This window comes from Phoca vitulina, unplaced genomic scaffold (assembly GCF_004348235.1).
Source record: "Phoca vitulina isolate PV1807 unplaced genomic scaffold, GSC_HSeal_1.0 scaffold28, whole genome shotgun sequence".
Taxonomy (NCBI): domain Eukaryota; kingdom Metazoa; phylum Chordata; class Mammalia; order Carnivora; family Phocidae; genus Phoca; species Phoca vitulina.
Genome location: NW_022589731.1, coordinates 21,376,333 through 21,393,778, shown reverse-complemented (window position 1 = coordinate 21,393,778; position 17,446 = coordinate 21,376,333). Strand labels below are relative to the sequence as shown.

General features: G+C 46.3%; 2 protein-coding genes across 3 annotated transcripts in view; both read left to right on the top strand.

Annotated features, from left to right (window-relative positions):
• The window catches only part of LOC116643982 (disintegrin and metalloproteinase domain-containing protein 12-like), a 583,570-nt gene that overhangs the window by 470,506 nt on the left and 95,618 nt on the right, over positions 1–17,446 (top strand). For both annotated transcript variants that reach the window (XM_032423146.1, XM_032423141.1), the window contains 2 exons: positions 9,785–9,971; positions 17,046–17,111. In XM_032423146.1, the coding sequence (XP_032279037.1) occupies positions 9,785–9,971; positions 17,046–17,111 (253 nt within the window). The remainder of the gene's footprint in view (positions 1–9,784; positions 9,972–17,045; positions 17,112–17,446) is intronic.
• On the top strand, positions 700–1,372 carry LOC116643983 (ubiquitin-conjugating enzyme E2 E1-like). Its single transcript, XM_032423147.1, has one exon. It carries the CDS (start codon positions 802–804, stop codon positions 1,324–1,326), a length of 525 nt encoding a protein of 174 aa, XP_032279038.1. The 5' UTR covers positions 700–801; the 3' UTR covers positions 1,327–1,372.

The window sequence follows — 17,446 nt, the reverse complement described above, 5'->3', positions numbered from 1 at the left end:
TTGGCTTTAGAAGCTTCACCAAAACAAGGGATGCTCCTGCATGAAGCCCCGCCCCTGCCCCCCAAAGACTCTTCCCACTGCAGACCGACCCTGCCTCCCTGTGCTGCCACAGATAGCCCTTTCCTGCCACGGAGCAGGTGGTTTCTAAATATCTGGTCACATCCCTGTATTAAGGCACCTGTCCCTCCTCGCTCCATTGACGACAGTTGGCATACCTTGCCATACATTCGCATACCTTGTTGTAAGGACCTTCATGACGGGAAACATTTCGGATACATTGCTTGTAGCACCTGGAGCTCTTAGCACCGGCCTTCGATGTGGGAGACAGCACAAAATGCTTTCAAAAATTCAATTACATACAAATATTCAGATGCAAGTCTATTTGTTACCCCCAATAAGTACATACATTATTATGTTCCTTTAAACTGTATAATAAAAAGTTTGCTGCACTGAATTTTATATAATGAAATCAAATATAGCACAGAATGCAGGAATACTTCTTGCCCCATACTACTGAAAAATAGTCAATCAACTTATTTTTCAAAAGGTAGAATTATATCCATAGAATCAGAAATAACCATTATAATGAAAGCAATCATTTGCAATTTAAGGCAAAGGCAACCATTGTACAAAAAAAAAAAGTTCTGCTGTTATACAGCATCATTATTTTATTATTTACAATTTAACAGACAAGTTGAATTGACCCATTTGAAAAAATCAACCAAGCCGCAGCCACGGCGACGGCATGGAGGAGCCAGACACAAAGAGAGGGGCTGTTTGGAGGGGGGTGGAGGGTTCACTATGTCAGATGACGATTCGAGGGCCAGCACCAGCTCCTCCTCATCTTCGTCCTCCGAGATGCAAACCGAGAAAGAAACAAACACCCCCAAGAAGAAGGAGAGTAAAGTCAGCCTGAGCAAAAACTCCAAACTCCTCTCTACCGGCGCCAAGAGGATTCAGAAGGAACTGGCAGACATCACTTTAGACCCTCCACCTAACTGCAGTGCTGGTCCCAAAGGTGATAACATTTATGAATGGCGATCAACCATTCTGGGGCCTCCAGGATCCGTGTATGAGGGTGGTGTATTCTTCCCTGATACCACTTTTATACCAGAATACCCCCTCAAGCCTCCAAAGGTTACATTTCGGACAAGAATCTATCAGTGTAATATTAACAGTCAAGGAGTTATTTGCTTGGACATGTTAAAAGATAACTGGAGTCCAGCACTAACCATTTCTAAAGTTCTCCTTTCTATCTGCTCCCTTCTTACAGACTGTAATCCTGCTGACACTTTGGTGGCACTTTGGGCGCCACTCAGTATATGACCAACAGAGCAGACCATGACAGAATGGCCAGACAGTGGACTAAGAGACACGCTACATAAATTGGGTTTTCACAATTCTTACATTATTTGTCACAGAGAGAGCTACTTACGATTTTGAAGGGGTGGGGGAGGGTGGGAGTTGGTAAGGAGTAGGGTATTTCTGTAACATATTATTCAGTCTTATTTCCTAAGATTTTGCTGTAACTTAAGGTATCTTGCTACAGTAGACAGAACTGGTAATAACTTTTAAAACTGTCATTAGATTTGCAATATTAGCTGAAATGTAGTACAGAGAGTAGACATTTGGGTTCACTTGCTTATAGTCTGTAAATTTAAAATAGCTTAATTTCGTACAGGTTATACCCATGGCCATTTATGTAGAGTCCTTCCAAGACTACACATTTTTTTTTTTGTTCAAAAAAATTGGAATTTGTTTTCCCTTCTTGGGAGGGAACATTAATATTTAACAGTTTTTAGAGACTGTCATCTCATATATATAAAATGGATATGTAGCTATAAGACACCATTTAGGAAATGAGTAGTTATGTATTTTATTTTATATGCCAATCTACTTTATTGTGACAAGATAAGAGGTTTGAATCATGACTTGTGAAAACCTGTAGTAAAATACCTTAAGCTGTTAACTGTAAGGTGTGGAATAGGAGTTGCTCAGTGGATTGGTTATATGTTGTGGACTACTTACGTCTGCATTTCTTACTGTGCTAATACACAATATTAAAACAAAACAAAAAAAGAAAAAAAAATCAACCAGAAATCTCAGCTGGTAAAGTAAGAGGAGGAAGGAATCTTAGGAGGAAGAGCAGATGGAGGGAGCAAGGCAGGCTGGAGAATGAGCCACAGCCTTCCTGCAGGCTGACACGTCCAGTGCCGTGTGCTCACTGCCTTCCTGACACCTCACACCTTAACTCCAGGTCGCTCACCTGGATGGATGTGGTTTTTTATCAGATCTCACAGCTCAGCCTAAATGGCCTGTCACCATGTGGTCTAACGGGCCAGAAAGTCAGGTGCACGGAGATAACCTTGCATTCACTTTCCCGTCTGCTAGACCGTGAGTTCCAGGCAGGCGGGGCGCTGGGCTCAGCCTGGAACCTGGAATGTTATAGGTGCTCAGTCAGCCTCGGTAGAGTAAACATGCTCTCCCCAAGCCATCAGGTGGTCAATGACGATCTTGGCCAATCCAAATTATTTATTTATTTGTTTGTTTGTTTGTTTATTTGAAAGAGAGAGAATGAACAGGGGAAGAAGCAGAGGGACAAGGACAAGTAGACTCTGCTTGGGGCCAGATGTGGGGTTCAATCTCACGACCCTGAGATCATGACCTGAGCTGAAATCAAGAGTCGGACGCTTCACTGACTGAGCCACCGAGGTGCCTCTTGGCCAGTCCAAATTTTTTAAACATCTCTAAAGCGTAGTAGGTCATATTAAGGAAGAAATTGGCTAGAGAGGAGGTAAAGTCAATTCGACCTTCAGCTCTGCTCCCTCAGCTTCTAGGGGCTGGCCTACGCTGCTGGCCCTCCAGCCCTCTGGCCGCACCTACCACCTCGGGCGGGGTTCTCCTTGTCCTGGCCTCCTCCCATGGACAGGTTCATTTCGTGGTCCTGTGGGAACATCTGTGGGAGCCAGTGTTGGGATCACAGCTCATATGCACCCTCTGCAGGGCTGCACTGCTGTCCATCCTGAAGGTCGCCCAAGGTCAAGTGTCAGCTCTCCCCTGCCCCACTCCCCCTCAAAATGCCAAAATGTCCGAATCTAAACTCCTCGGCCTCCCGATGGGCTCCCCTCCTACCTCTTCTCCATTAAAGGTCTAGCGAATCTCTGGCTCCTAAGCTTGGCCCCTGGTGACATTTGATGACCCCTCTCCTGCTCCAGCCCCTGCAAGAAACAAATGTTTCTTGTTCATATTTCCCCATCACCACCCTGGATCAACCCTTGCTCCAAGATTGTTTAATTGCCTCCCACCCGTGCTTCCTGCCTCCACCCTTCCCTTCACAGTCATCTTGCACATTCCAGAAGGTCATGTTTCAAAAACAGGGCTTGATCATAACAGAAGTCCTGCCACCTCTCCGCAGGCAAAGCCACATGGCTCCTATGGCCTCCAAGTCAGAGGCTCTCGCTCCCTCCCACGCGTGTGCCCGCAGCTGTTCGCGGGCCACCTATTCCTGTCCCGATGCCCCACTGATCATGCCAGTCCTGGCGCCAGGCCAGCAAAACCAGAACAAATGGGGAAAGCCCTCCCTGGGTGTGGAAAGCAGCCCGATGCCGTGCGCGGCCCGGGTAGCGAGTGCTGTGCCGTGCGCATGCACAAAGCCGCCGGAGGAACCACGGAAGGGACGCAGATGCCGGGCCATCCTGAAGGTTGGCTCAGCGGAACCCTGCAGCTCATGCATCGGCCCGGAAGGTCGTTCGAGCCCGGGCGCGGCGGCGGGAACGGTGGCAGGCCGTTGGGTGGGAACACCGAGGAACGGAACACGGCCGTGGCCTGCGAGCAGCCTGTGTCCCACAAGCCGGAGGGCTGGGCACCCCTGGTTACGCGAAAGGAGCCTGTGGATTTGTAGAGGCTCCCGGGGTGGGGGAGGGGAAAGGCCGAGGAAAGAGGGGACAACAAGAACAGAGGCCCCTCGGCCGGGAGTTTGAAGCGTGAGCTCGGAGGGTGTGGAACGGTGTGTGGTGAGGCCACAGTGCAGCCAAGGCCAAGGTGAAGGATGGAGGCGGAGAACAAAGCCCAAATCCTGTGCCCCCCCCTTCCTTCCGCGGCCCCCACCGTCCATCCGCGCACACCCTCATGTGTGTGTGGTGTTTGCACATCCTGACCTTTCTCTTCCCAGCTTTTGCTCCTTCAAAGCCATTCACCTGGCCTCCATGCTCCCCACCCTCCAAATTCCTCCCATCCTCCGAAACTCCCCTCAGGGCCCCCCGTTTCCCATGGGCGGTGGATGACCCTCCCTCGGTGGGCACCGGGCTGACCGCCCAGCCTGTGGGTAGCCTTTGCATTAGGAACTCAGCTGTGCCCTCCTCAGAGGAGTCCTTGGTGCCCGAGGAGAGAGGGCCGCCTGTCCGGCGTGGCCACGGACGAGGGAAGGGCTCGGGGGCCGGGTCCACCGGGGGCGTCCTGGCTGTGCCGCTGACCAGCTGGGTGACTGTGTGAGTGTCCGAGAGCCACCATAACAAGCCACCACAGGCTTGGGGGCTGAGAGCCACAGAAGTGTATTCTCTCATGGTTCTCGGGGCCAGGAGTCTGAAGTCAAGGAGTCCGCAGCGTTGGACGGGGGGTGCACCCCATGCCTCGCTCCTGACTCCTGGTGGCTACTGGCCACCGTTGGCCTGCCCTGGCTGGATTCAGAAGCCGGGCTCATGGGGCAGGACAGCCTATGGAGTGACTGATAATGGGGACATGGGTTTCGCCCCGTCCCTGGTTTCTGCTGCCACCTTCATGCCTCCCCACATGTCTCTGTCTTCTCCTTTTTCTCTAAGGGCACGTGTCATTGAATCTAGGGCCCACCGTCAATCCAGGAGGAGCTCATCTTGAGATCCTTAACAAAACCCCATCTGTAAAGACCCTTTTTCCAAGGGTTCCATTTGCAGGGACCAGGGTTGGGAGTCAGACATATCCTTTTGGGCAACACTATTCTACCCACCACAGCAACCTTGGGCTCTTAGCATTAGCTTCCTGTTCATAAAAGGGGCTCATGATACCTGCTCTAAAAGGATCGCTGTAAATATCAGAGAAAATAGAGGATTCAGAAGCCGGGCTCATGGAGCCAGAGAGCCTATGGAGTGACTGATAATGGGGACATGGGTTTTTTTTTGGGGGGGTGATGAAATTGTTCTAGAGTAAGTGGCGATGTTTGCACACCTCATTGAATGTACTAAAAATCATTGAATTGCCTGCTTAAAGAGTGAACTTAATGGTATGTTGAATCATTTCTCGATAAACTGTTCTTTGTAAAAAGGAGCCTGGCTCAGGGGAGTGGTGTCTTCATAAATCCTAGCTGCTATTATTATTATTGATGTGCCACTCACAACTACTATTAAAATCTTTTATAATAGTCTAACATTTTACCTCTTTTGTCATATGCCTCCCAAACCCCGATATGATTACATTTGAAACGGGAACCATGGGTGAGATGTCTTTGTGGGTTCTACCAGAGCCTGCCTAGGGCTTCACACGTAGTAGGGGACAATGCAAATTTGTCTTGATCATACATGAGTAGTTCCCATGGAAATTACTTGTTGAGAGTAAGCCCTCCAGGGCTTGCGTGTTCACTAATCGCCGTGATCACCGTATCCAGCGTAGGTGAGGTGGGATATTGCTTTTACCCATGGGCTCCTCCAGGAAAGAGCTGAAATTAAATTTCATGCCAACCGCATTTCTAACTTATGATTGGCAGCCTGATACTGAGACCAAAAGTCTTTTTTCCAAGAAAATTCAATTAGCAATTGAACATGGAGCTAGTCTGGATAATTCATATATTCTAATCATTACCTTATTACAGGTAGTCAAAATCCGTGCCACTCTCCTGCTTGCCTGGGAGTAGTAAGAAAAATCGTAATAAGAACAACAACATTAAGCTGTGTTATTGCCTGATGCACCGTTGCTTTGGAGATTAAAAACTGAATTTTGAGAAAAACAAAAACTTATCTCGAGGAAATACAGGCCTCCTGAGTTTTCACCTTGAAAGCTAACGAAGTCAATTTAAAATTTTAATAGATTCCTCTAAGTTTCTATTGAAGGAAAAACAACAAGATTTTAAAATTTAAAGTAAGGCTGCCTATTTTCTCTGGCTTTTTTTCTCCTCCATCATGCTCATCTTTGTCCAGGGCCCCAGCCCATTCTCAAAAGAGCCCTAGAGGGAGACAGGAGAGCGGAAGGGTTGAAAGGTACAGGGCTTGGGCACACAGGTCCCAGCGCTGCCTCCAGCTGCCCAAGTGTCTTTGATGGTGGGGGTAATCGCCAGAGCTACAACGATGTGCAGGTCCACTCAGTGATAAATGCAAGGAGCACAGCCCGGGCAGAGCACCATCAGGGGTGGCCCTCATCACGCCCAACCACCCCTTTCTCTTCTGCTTCCTCCTTTCACTACACTCAATTCACTGCCCGCCATGATGGCCGGTCCAGTATCCTCCAAAATCCTCCCAATCCTCTTACTCTCCCCCTAGAAAAGGTACCCGGGGTCTTCATTTTTCTGCCCCACTCTGGCAAGGGGAAAGAACCACAACCTCAAAGTCTGCTGGATTTAAATTCCATATTCCGAGATACTTTCAACTCCAAAGTTTACAACTAAATATCTTTAACATTCAACTTAAATTACACTCGCTTATCTAGCTTGGGGCCAGCAAGGGCTGTGAGAACATCAAAATTTTACATCTCAGAAACCCTGAATCCTTGAATTTTGTGTCCACTGTTGTTTCCAGCAATCTCTAGGGCTAAATGATTAATTATACCCACGACAGTCCAAAGCAATTATTTAATTAAGCTGTATTACAGGCTGCCAATTGTTTAGAGCAAAGGGAAAGCCTTCACCCCAGTTTCTCAACATCTGGCCTTTGGATGACTTAAAAGATAAAAGGAGATATGAGAACATTTTTATGACTAAGTAACAATTTCTAAAAATTTTCCATTAAGTAGAAAAACTTTTTCAGTGATTTGTTTCTCATGATTAGAACTTGGTGACATGTTTTACTGTGAGTGTCCAGCTTACTTAACTCTAACGCAAAATAGAAAATGTTGCAGTATCAAATGAAATGTTGGTATCATCTTTGTTTTAGGGCAGGAAAGTCAGTTTTTTAGCAAATCCGTATTTTCCCTTCAAGTGTGTTTGTCTTCCGCATTCCCTTGGCCTATCATTTTTAAGTACTCTTTCTTAATTTAGGCTATTTAAAATCAACTTTAATAAACAAAAATCCCATTACCCATTCCAAACTTAGAAATCTAAGTTTTGTTTCATAAAGAACTTTTTAAGAAGAGAGATACAAGCCACCCCGACAGAACTGATGGCCAAAGTCATGTCCGTACAATCTACTGGAGACACACAAAGACATGAGCTGGGGCACAGCCATCCCAGGCATGATCTTTCTCTTTTCCTTAGTCTGTGACTTCATTACATAGGACTGGTGGAGTAAACCAGTTGAATAACAATGAATTGAGTAGTGAGTGTTTGTTCACCAGTTGTGTTCAAAATACATATTTGACTCATTCAAACCTCTTCCTTCCATACTATTTGAGTATTGAAATTCCATCATTCTTTTAAAATCTAAGAGTGACTAAATATTCACCTATAAATGGGCCATCAATAAGCATAGGATGGTGCTTGCTTCTGCAGCACATATGCTAAATTTGGAACGATAAGCATAGCACGAGTGAATGACTGAAATAAGCAATAATGAATGACAAAAGAACATTTCACAAGGTCCCTCTTTTGGAAAAAGGCTCAGATTTTCTGAAGAAAACCAATGGAGCAACCAACTTTTTCAGCTATTTCTTAAGGATGAAGGCATACTCAAATTCTTGGGTTGAGGCAATATAAATTATGTGTTAGAACTACTGCCCTAAAACTGGAGCTCATGGACCTCATCCATAGTCCTGAATCTTCTGACGTTATCTGCAAAATACTGCAGATATACATACATGTGAATTTTTCAGAGGAGGGTATAAAAGCATTCATGTCTCAAAAAAGGTTAAGGTTCACTATGTTCAACATGTCTGTTTACAGTGCAATAAATCTCACACGAAAATGTGATGCATTTCTCTAGTGGAGAGATTGTGGTTGCCTTGCTAAAGAATGGAAGTCACTAGAAGCTTCCATTATTGTGTGGGAAGTCTTAAAGCTGCCAGTTTCCTATTACTCAAATTGCCGTTTCTCCAAAGAAAATCCTTCTTTCAATATCAAGAAGAGCCTTTTAAATTAAAGTACTTTCCTGTCCCACACTGGAAAAGAGAAACAAAAACCATCATGTAGGCCAGTGTTCCCTATCACTTGAAGGAAGCTGACACCCCTAGGTTAGCGCTGCTGATTTCTGGGAAGCAGAACTGGGCCTGTCCTGCACCAGAAGGTCAGACATGCATTGTGGTCCGTGGCCTGAGGCCACTGTCTGTCTCTGCAAGGTGGAATGTTTAGCAAATTTGTCTGTTTTTTAAAAGAATTTATACTTTTATTCCCAAATTTAAAGTTACTTCAAAGGTTTCTTTCTTTCTTATTGTCATTCCCAGAAGTGTGTTTATCATATTACTGCTCTATTTCATATCAGGGAGTCATCAACGGCCAGTATGTGGGTAGATGTGTTATCAAAGCACAAGACCTTCCTGAAATTGTCAGGAATTTGGAATTTGGAGTAACATGTTAACAGAAGCCTAGTCCATGGACTTGCCCTTGTTAATAACAAAGAGGACAACTACCATTTAAGCACTGATTTATGGCCTCCACAGGGCTAAAAGTTTTAACTGGATGACATAGCAGCCCTGAAAACTAGGTATTATGACCTCATTTTCCAGGTAAGGAAACCAAGGTTCAAAGAGGTCAAGGTCACACAGCTGGAACTTACACCAGACTGCCAGACTCTGAAGGCCACCTCGCCAGCCTCAGGGCTAGGATGTCTCCCAGTGGTCTTGGCTCCTATGGGGAGTGATCCACCTTTTTTTTTTTTTTAAAGATTTTATTTATTTGAGAGAGAGAGAATGAGAGAGAGAGAGCACATGAGAGGGGGGAGGGTCAGAGGGAGAAGCAGACTCCCTGTTGACAGGGAGCCCGATGCGGGACTCGATCCTGGGACTCCAGGATCATGACCTGAGCCGAAGGCAGTCGCTTAACCAGCTGAGCCACCCAGGCACCCAGGAGTGATCCACCTTTAACCAAGTTAGAGCAGGGGGCAGAGCTCAGCCTTCAAGAAGCCATTCTAATGCTTTGTGCATCTACATTGCTTCCTTTATTCACAGCTCCCATAAATAAGTATAAGTTTATACTCAACCTGATATCAGAATCCTTTCAAATATTTAGGAAACAGTTGATCAGGCTGCATAATTCACAAGCAAGAATTTTCCTTTAAAGAAAAAGATTTCCCTTCTGAATCACATCTGCTAATCCAGATAGAATTACTTTCTAAGCAGATGAAACATCTCTCAACTCCTTTTCCCAGAAATATATCTTAGAGAAGTAAAAAAATTATAAATCAAAATTAAAAAAAAAACATAGAGGCCAAACACAGTCTATTCTTTACCGTAAAATATTTGAGACAAAACATTTCCCAAACTTGTTTTCAAAACATTCGCAAGATGAATCCATGCAAACATATGGCTCAGAAATGTCCTTCCCAATTAAAACCTGAGAATATAAATAAATTGGCTTTTCTCCTTGTATTTCTTCTCTCGTTAAGAACAGAGCCTTGGCCATAAACAAGAAACTACCCTTAAGATTATATATTTTTTCTTATTTCTTTTTCAACAGGGGACTTATTACATTTGAAAATAACACCTATATCTTGGAACCAATGAAAAATGAAACGAACACATACAAGCTCTTCCCAGTGGAGAACCTGAAGGGCACCTGGGGATCCTGTGGATCACAGCACAGCACGTCTGCGCTCGCTGCAGAGAACAGGCTCCCGCCACCCTCCCAGACGTGGGCAAGAAGGGTAGGGGGGAGATCAAGGTCACGAATCTGGGGAGTGGGGACTCTAGCTAGGGGCGCCCAGGGCTAGTGCATCTGGAGAAATTTTGCCGTCTGGTTGTTGTGTCTGGGGTTGGGAGTCCCCCGGTTTATCGAGTGGTTGCTACAATGTACGCAGAGCATCACCAAATACTGAAACCTCCATCATTGTTTGGCAAATGTCAGCCTCAGACTCATTAACCTACGCTGGGTAAAGTCTGGCTCAGAGGCCAGAAAATTACCATTCATTACATCTCCAGTGAGAAGCTACTGTGGGCCTAGACCCAGGGTTGCACCCCACCATTGCACCCATGATGATGAATAAGACGAGAATGGATCCTCACCTGCCTTTGGGCAGCTCTCCTTCCTCAGGAGGAGAAAGCCTTCTTCACTGGCAAGTCTGTTTTACAGTTAGGGTTTTTGTTCTGATTTGCATAGCATCCCCAGTCTTTGCCTGCGTGCCTGTGCGCGGTGAACAGAATGTTGGCCATGCAGTGTGGCTAAGGAGTGTTGCTTACCCCAGTCCATGCTGCCCATGCCTGTCCTTCCTTCCTTCCCAAGATGGTCCAAGCACTCCTGTGTTTTCTGGCCACCTGCTCCTGGCTCTGCTCATCAAAGGTCTCTCCTTCTGCTTCAGAAGTGGGAAGAGTCATTACCTGATGGAGTCTGGGCCACAGATCTCCCTCCGTGCTAAGCAGGCAGAAGCACAGGGACCCCAATACCCTCTGGTGCAATATCATGAAACCTCCACCCCAAATGGCTGCGTGACCCTTTTATGTGCGGTATTATGTGGGCACCACAGGCCGCAGCAGAACACTCTTTTGTTTTTTTTAACGATTTTATTTATTTGAGAGAGAAAGTGAGTGAAAGAGAGAGCGCATGAGTGGGGGGAGGGGCAGAGGGAGCGAAAGCAGCAGGCTCCCCGCTGAGCAGGGAGCCCGAGGTGGGGCTCTGACCCCAGGACCCTGGGATCATGACCTGAGCCGAAGGCAGACACTTAACAACTGAGCCACCCAGATGCCCTGCAGCAGAACACTCTTAAAAAGGAGTAAGGGTAGCCACATTTGGCTGGGGGCCCTAACTTTCAGTGAGTACAACCAGATAGGAAATTCCCAACAATTTCCTGATTTTTATCTCTGGCTTTCCTGTTCCTCTGTTGACAAGAAATCAGGATTTCATAGATATGACGTCAGTTGTGCTAACATCGGGTGGTCCAGGGACGTGTTCTTCAAGATTCCACTTAAAAGACAGCACATTTTCTCTTTCCTGACTTGGAGTGTTCCGCTGCTTAACATTCAACATTGCATATATATTATTCCTCTTTGTTCATTCCTCATCATTTTTATTCTGAGTTCAAACAGGAAACATGATCGTAAATGATTTCTTCTCATTTGTAAAAATTTCCCTCACACCTGTGAATTGTGTTCCCCTAACCTTCGTTTTCATTTCGTTCATTCTTCCTGATCTGGTGTTCTGCCCGTGTGACCCTATTGTCCTCTATTTCTTAATATGCTCACAAGATTTTCTATGGCAGGGGCTTGCCACCTCTTTGCCCTTTCTTCCCTATCACACAGAAGAGGAAGAACCCCCGTCTGGGACGGTGACCCACCTTGACACTGATACTCAGGAGTGGAGACCCAGGGAGCAGAGCTTGAAAAATCCGCCCCCCCCCCCCCCCCCCGCCCACAGTGAACAGTAGCTCAGAAGAGTTTCCATCCTGCCTTTCACCCCCCTCCCACCCATTTTAGAGTGACAGATTGAAGAGTTGCAATCACAAAGACCCGCCTCTGTGGTCCCAGGGCATGTTTATTTTACTCTTCAAACACTCTCTTGCCTCCGATTCCAGACCTCTGAGAAGAAGTGATTAAGCTGTAGCTTTTCCAGTCATAAACAAGGAGAACATTTGCATTTTGTTTTCAAGGCCCTTTGCTTTGAGCACCTTGTTGAATACACATTACCCATGTTGTGAGATTTATAACGTGACAGTTTAAATGACATCCGAATACGTTTGCCATTTCATGTAGAAGTACGGGCTCGGTCTCTACTTGCCAGCCATATTTTAGTTCTTTAAGCTTCTGGCTTTCTAGAACTGTGCTTGGCACAGTAATTTCCAGTCATTCTGACTGGTAGAGGAGAGCGCAAAACGTGAATAACAATGTTGTTTTGTTAATAATGCATATTGGGGTGCAAATGAACCTTTAAAAAAGGGAAGGCAACAGCTCTGCCCTCAACATTTTTCTCTAGAAATAGTTGTGATTGTTTTAGTGGAAGAGAAAATATGACATAAAGTACATCTACATAATGAAAACTATACGAAACGTAATTTTCGAGTACGGGGACGACTAGGGGATTGGAACTGGAGACCACGTGGTTTGGGGTAGCGTCTCCGGTGAACATGAAAGAGACATGTTCACGTTATGTGCAGCTTACCTGCTCACTCCCACCGCCTGATTTTATACTCAAAAAAAAAAAAAAAAAATCAATGGAACTGCAGCTAGCTCCTCTTGTTTATGCAACACCGCGGCCATACCCGCTTCCGCGAGCATCTTCTGCCCCCGCTAAATGTTAACTGGTGCAAAGACTGGTTTGCAGGCTGAGATTTTTCTGCAGATATTTGCGTTTCCCTTCACAGAGCAGCAGGAATAAATCAGCACTCGGGGTATGCACGGGCAATAATACAAGCTGGAGCTATTGTTTGCCATTTTTACAAGGCTCTACGTTAGATTTTAGTGAGAACCCAAGTCGCTCTGGAGGGGCGCCTGCAGTCACATGGCTTTGTAGTCCAATCCCACCTCTGCAGGTTCCCTGCGTCCGGCCCGCAGAGCCCCAGCCGCTCCGCTGCCCTGCGTCTCGCCGCGCTCCTTCCCTCTCCACCAAGGAGCCGGGCGAGAGCGCAGACTAGTTCTAACACTGGCCTGAGCCAGCTGTAGGCGAAGGCTTGGGAACTCTGCCACGGAAGAAAAATCACATAATGCATCCCAAAGGCAAATGTGAATTATGTTTGCGTCATCCCTCCTCTGGGGATCATCTGTGCTATCGCACCCCTCCGTTAGTGCGGGTGATTATGAGTCAAACGTAAAAGGCAGTCCTTCCTGTAGGAAGCTGTGTTGGCTCAGGCTGCTGAGCCCGTCAGGGGGACGCCGTGTGTGTCCTCAAACGTAGCCGTTCTGAAATGGGCCGGTCTACGGCTTTTGATTTCTAGGCAGCCCCTCCTGTTTGGTGGAAGACACGTAATGGTGGCGCAGAGCCTGAGCGCTGAACATCGGGAACTGGCCACAGCCATGTGACCCCGCTAACTACAGCAGGCCTACCCAGCGCCTCTCTGACGTGATCATCTGCCGTCCACACCGCCCCAGAGACCGTATCAACCGCTCTCGCTGCCTTGGTTGCTCCTTCCTAGATCTTGCTGGTAGACAAGAGGCAGAGTGATGGCCTCTTTGGCCCTGAGCTCCGAGCCTCCAGAATCTCCAGGTGTGGATTCCTATTGAGACTTAAGTCCATTAAAACTCTGGATAAATAAATAGATCTCCCTGGTGCCATCGGCTTTGTGGGCTCGACTTCAGTATTTTGCATTTGTCCCTATTAACGTTCAGCCCGTCAGACGGAGCCCCTTCCTCCAGCGAACTGTCTCTCTTTCGGGCTGCTTGTGCTGCCCGAGCATCAGCCGGGCCCCGGGGGCTGCATCGCACACAGGGTGATCAGTGTGCTTCACACCCCCGCACAAGCCAGTGTCAGGATGGTGGGGAAGACCTGGCAGAGTAGGGACCGGGGCTCAGCTCATAAATATTCATAAGGTGGCCTCAGAGTCCAGGCACCGAGCCTCTCGTGAGCAAACAACAACCCTTTTTTACTCAGGGGAAGATCAAACCAAACTTTGGATTTATTTAATTTGCTGATCTTGCCACCCACGGAAACGTGGGCCCTGGCTTCATTGTTATTGTTCTTTTGTTGATGGTTGCATCACACCCAGCTGGAACCCGTTTGCCGATCTCCATGGTTCCTGTCCCAAACTGTCACCAGCAATCACCTGCACTCCTGGCTTCTGCTACTATCTTCCCATAATCCATTCTACCAGCAGCCAGAGTGCTATTTTTAAAACCTCCTGTGCAGGGGCTCCCTGGTGCTCTCAGGTCACTAGATGATCCTTCAGCCTCCTTGCCCCGTCCAAGGCTCATCCACACTCCTTCCTCCCGCTCTAGACCATGTAGCCATCCTGCCTGTTGCCACGACTCTCCACGTGCTCCCAGCCTCAGAACTTCTGCTGTGGCTATTCCATCTATCTGAACACTGTTCCCCGCACACATACCTACTTCTCATCCTCAGTTCGCAGCTGTCTTTGTCACACGCCCCCATCTTTATCCTCCTTGCAGAACACTGTTTATGTCTATTGTTTTGCCGCTTTTACAGGCTAAGATTTTTTTCGTTGATTCTTTATTGTCACCCTGTCTCCTAACCCCTCCTAGAATTCGAGCCTCATGAGCCTGGGACCTTGGGTTTCTTGTCCATCCCTCTATCCCCAGGACTCGACCTAGTGCCGAGTCACAGAGAGAGTGACAGTAGATATTTGTGGGGTGAGTAAATGATAGACACATAGTCTGGCCCAGATGAGGGAGGAGGTATGATAAGCGTTTATTGAAACCTTCATCTTAACTTGCTTTTCTGACTTGAGTTGGGTTGGGTTAAGTCCCCCGTGCCAGAGTTCTTGTTGCAGCATGTCAGGGGATATTCTGTCTCTGGGAACTTGGCTGTGATGACTTCGAGAGGCCCAGGAACTGGTTCCCTCTTGAGCAAGACTCAGAGAACGCCTCAGTCTCCACCTTGGAACGGAGACTCTGTTGGGCCATTCTCAGAGGCTAATGTTCCTATCTGTTTGGGGAAGGGCTTTTGTTTATAACCCCAAAAATGAAAATTCAATCAAGCCACCAGTTTCAAATGTTGCTCTTCATATCAAAAATTTTAAATATGATTTTTTTTTTTTAACCGGACAGCCCAGATAGGTCGAAGTCATGTGGAGGTAATTTAAGCCTCTCTGTGTGCCGCTGATGGAAGAATGAATGTTCGCGGCCATGAGCCGGCCCCTCCCCCATGGCTTTTTATTATTATGTGGTTAGGCTTCTCTCTGAGCTTGCATTTCTCTGAATTCATGAGAAAATCTGGACTTCTCTGAAAACTGCAGAGACAGGAAAATTGTGTTCATGTGTTTGTTTTCATTATCTGGAATTGTGTATTTTCTAAATGATGATCCAAGGCCACTGGGAAAAATCCCCTGGTCATTTATTTCACCCTTCGTGGTCTGAAAGGTGTAAACGTCTAAACAACCAAGGCCCTTTCTGCGGGTTTTTCAAGGGAAGATTAATTAGGTTTTTTTCTGTCACAGAGCTGTATGCTCTTTAGTATGATTAGCTGAATCTGTTCGTGGTTAATCGGGAAGTTGTGGGGCGGGGGACAAAGAGAGACATCTGCTTCTTTCACACCTCGAGAAGGAAAAGGGGCAAGATCTTCACCCCTCCAAAGGTGGCTTGTTCTGGGGACACCGGTGGGTACCACTGGGGTTCATCTTTTTTCCCTTATGAGTACATAGTTATCACCAGGAAGCACGCCTGGAGCATGTAGTCACCAACCTTGACTTTTTTTTTCTTGTAACGTTGTAAAAGTATGAGAAATTATACCTTTCCTGGTGCTTTATTTTTCCCTTCTCCATAAGGTTTCCAGATTTCTTGAGGGATCCCTAAATTCATGAATCAGCACAGCTGGGCGGCGAGCAGGAACACTGCTATGATACAAACATTTTTCTTGTAAAAATCTGTTTGGAAGATCCCGGACTGATGGGGATTTGTCTTATAAAAGATGTTTCCCTCAGGATTATGTGACTGGAAAGCTGATTCAAAGCATGCCTCGGTCATTTTTGCTTTTGTCTGAAAGCGTGGTTAGAGCATGAGAGTTTTATACGGGGTGCAGTGTCACTAACACAAAAACCAGCCCATCGGCTGCAAGGACCAAGCCCACCTCAGCCCCCGTTTCCTCCAACGGCGTTTTATTGCAGAAACAGAAGGCTTTGTTTTTTGTTTTTAATGTTTGCTTTTTGAGACCACCCTCCATGAATTGCTCTTTTTCTCCTAAAAATGCCTTTGGGATTCTCCCAGTAATTCATGGAAGAGTGCAAATGTTTTTTGAGGAAACTTGATGAAAATGTAACCCACTTCAGAGGCTGCCTTTATTTCAGAGTGAGTTCTGCATCTTCTCCGTCCCTACCCCTTGATGTACAGTTTCCTTATTCCTCTCAACTATTTCACTCCCCCCCTCCGTCCCCCTGCTCCGTGGCATTATAGTTCAGTCTTTTTATTTTTTCTTGACACTGTTTCTTTCTATTCTGTCTCTTTTGTTTCTTTCTGGTTTTACTCCTAGCACCTCCTCCTCGCCTGACTCTGTTCCGTTTATCAGCTTGGCTGTTCCCTGTTCTCCAGACCACTATTGTCCTTTGCTTCTAACTAGATTTTTCAGCCACAAGAAATAAGCCACCTGAAGAGGACTATTTACTGTTTCCCCAGAAGGATCATGCAGTCCCACCTCAAAATATATTCTCTTTCACTTTTCTCTTATCCCAACACTCGACCGTGAAGGGGAAAGCAACACAAATAAGACACTGAATTCCATCATCTTCTGTAGGGATCTTCCTCTGTGCTACATGCAGCCCAAAACGAACGGCCATCAGCCTGCTCCTGTTCCAGACAGTGCTTTGGTTTTGCTTGTGTATGTGCATGTTTCATTTAATAATGATCTTGACTCGTTCTGATCCCACGGTCGGTGATTCAGCAGGCAGGATTCCTTTTTAAGGATTTCCCGTATGGAAAGGGAAACCGGTCACCCGTGTGGAGAAGGTTTGACAGAGGTCATTGGGGTTGGAAGTGAACTTCTAGAGGGAACAGAGGTGGGGCTGCGGGTGGTGGTGGTGAGGATAGTTTCCCCTTAGGCAAAGTGCTTGGGTCCAGAGATACAGACAGTCTTCTGGAAGCCCTGGAGAGGTGTGAAAAGAAATTAAATCCATGTTTACTTTTGGCAGCATAAAAGAGAGACCCTCAAGATGACCAAGTACGTAGAGCTGGTTATCGTAGCAGACAACCGGGAGGTAAGAACTTTTTCAAACTTCTCGGTACAGTTGGTTAAAAAAAAAAAAAATACGGAAAAGAAAATATTTAGCAAGTTATTACTTGCTCTGATTAACTTCATTTTCTATGAACCCTTAAAAGCATTGCAAACAACCTACTGAAAAAAGTGGTTTTCTGGTATTAGCATAAAATATTGCAAATGTATTTGATATTACAAAATAAAAAGCCAGGACTGCAGGAAAAGCAGAGCTATTCTGTAGCTAAGCTCTCCAAAAGGAATTATTTGGGGGAGATGGCAGATGGCTTTAGAATGTATTCTGACACATTTGGGGGAGAAGTTTCATGTAAAATTGTC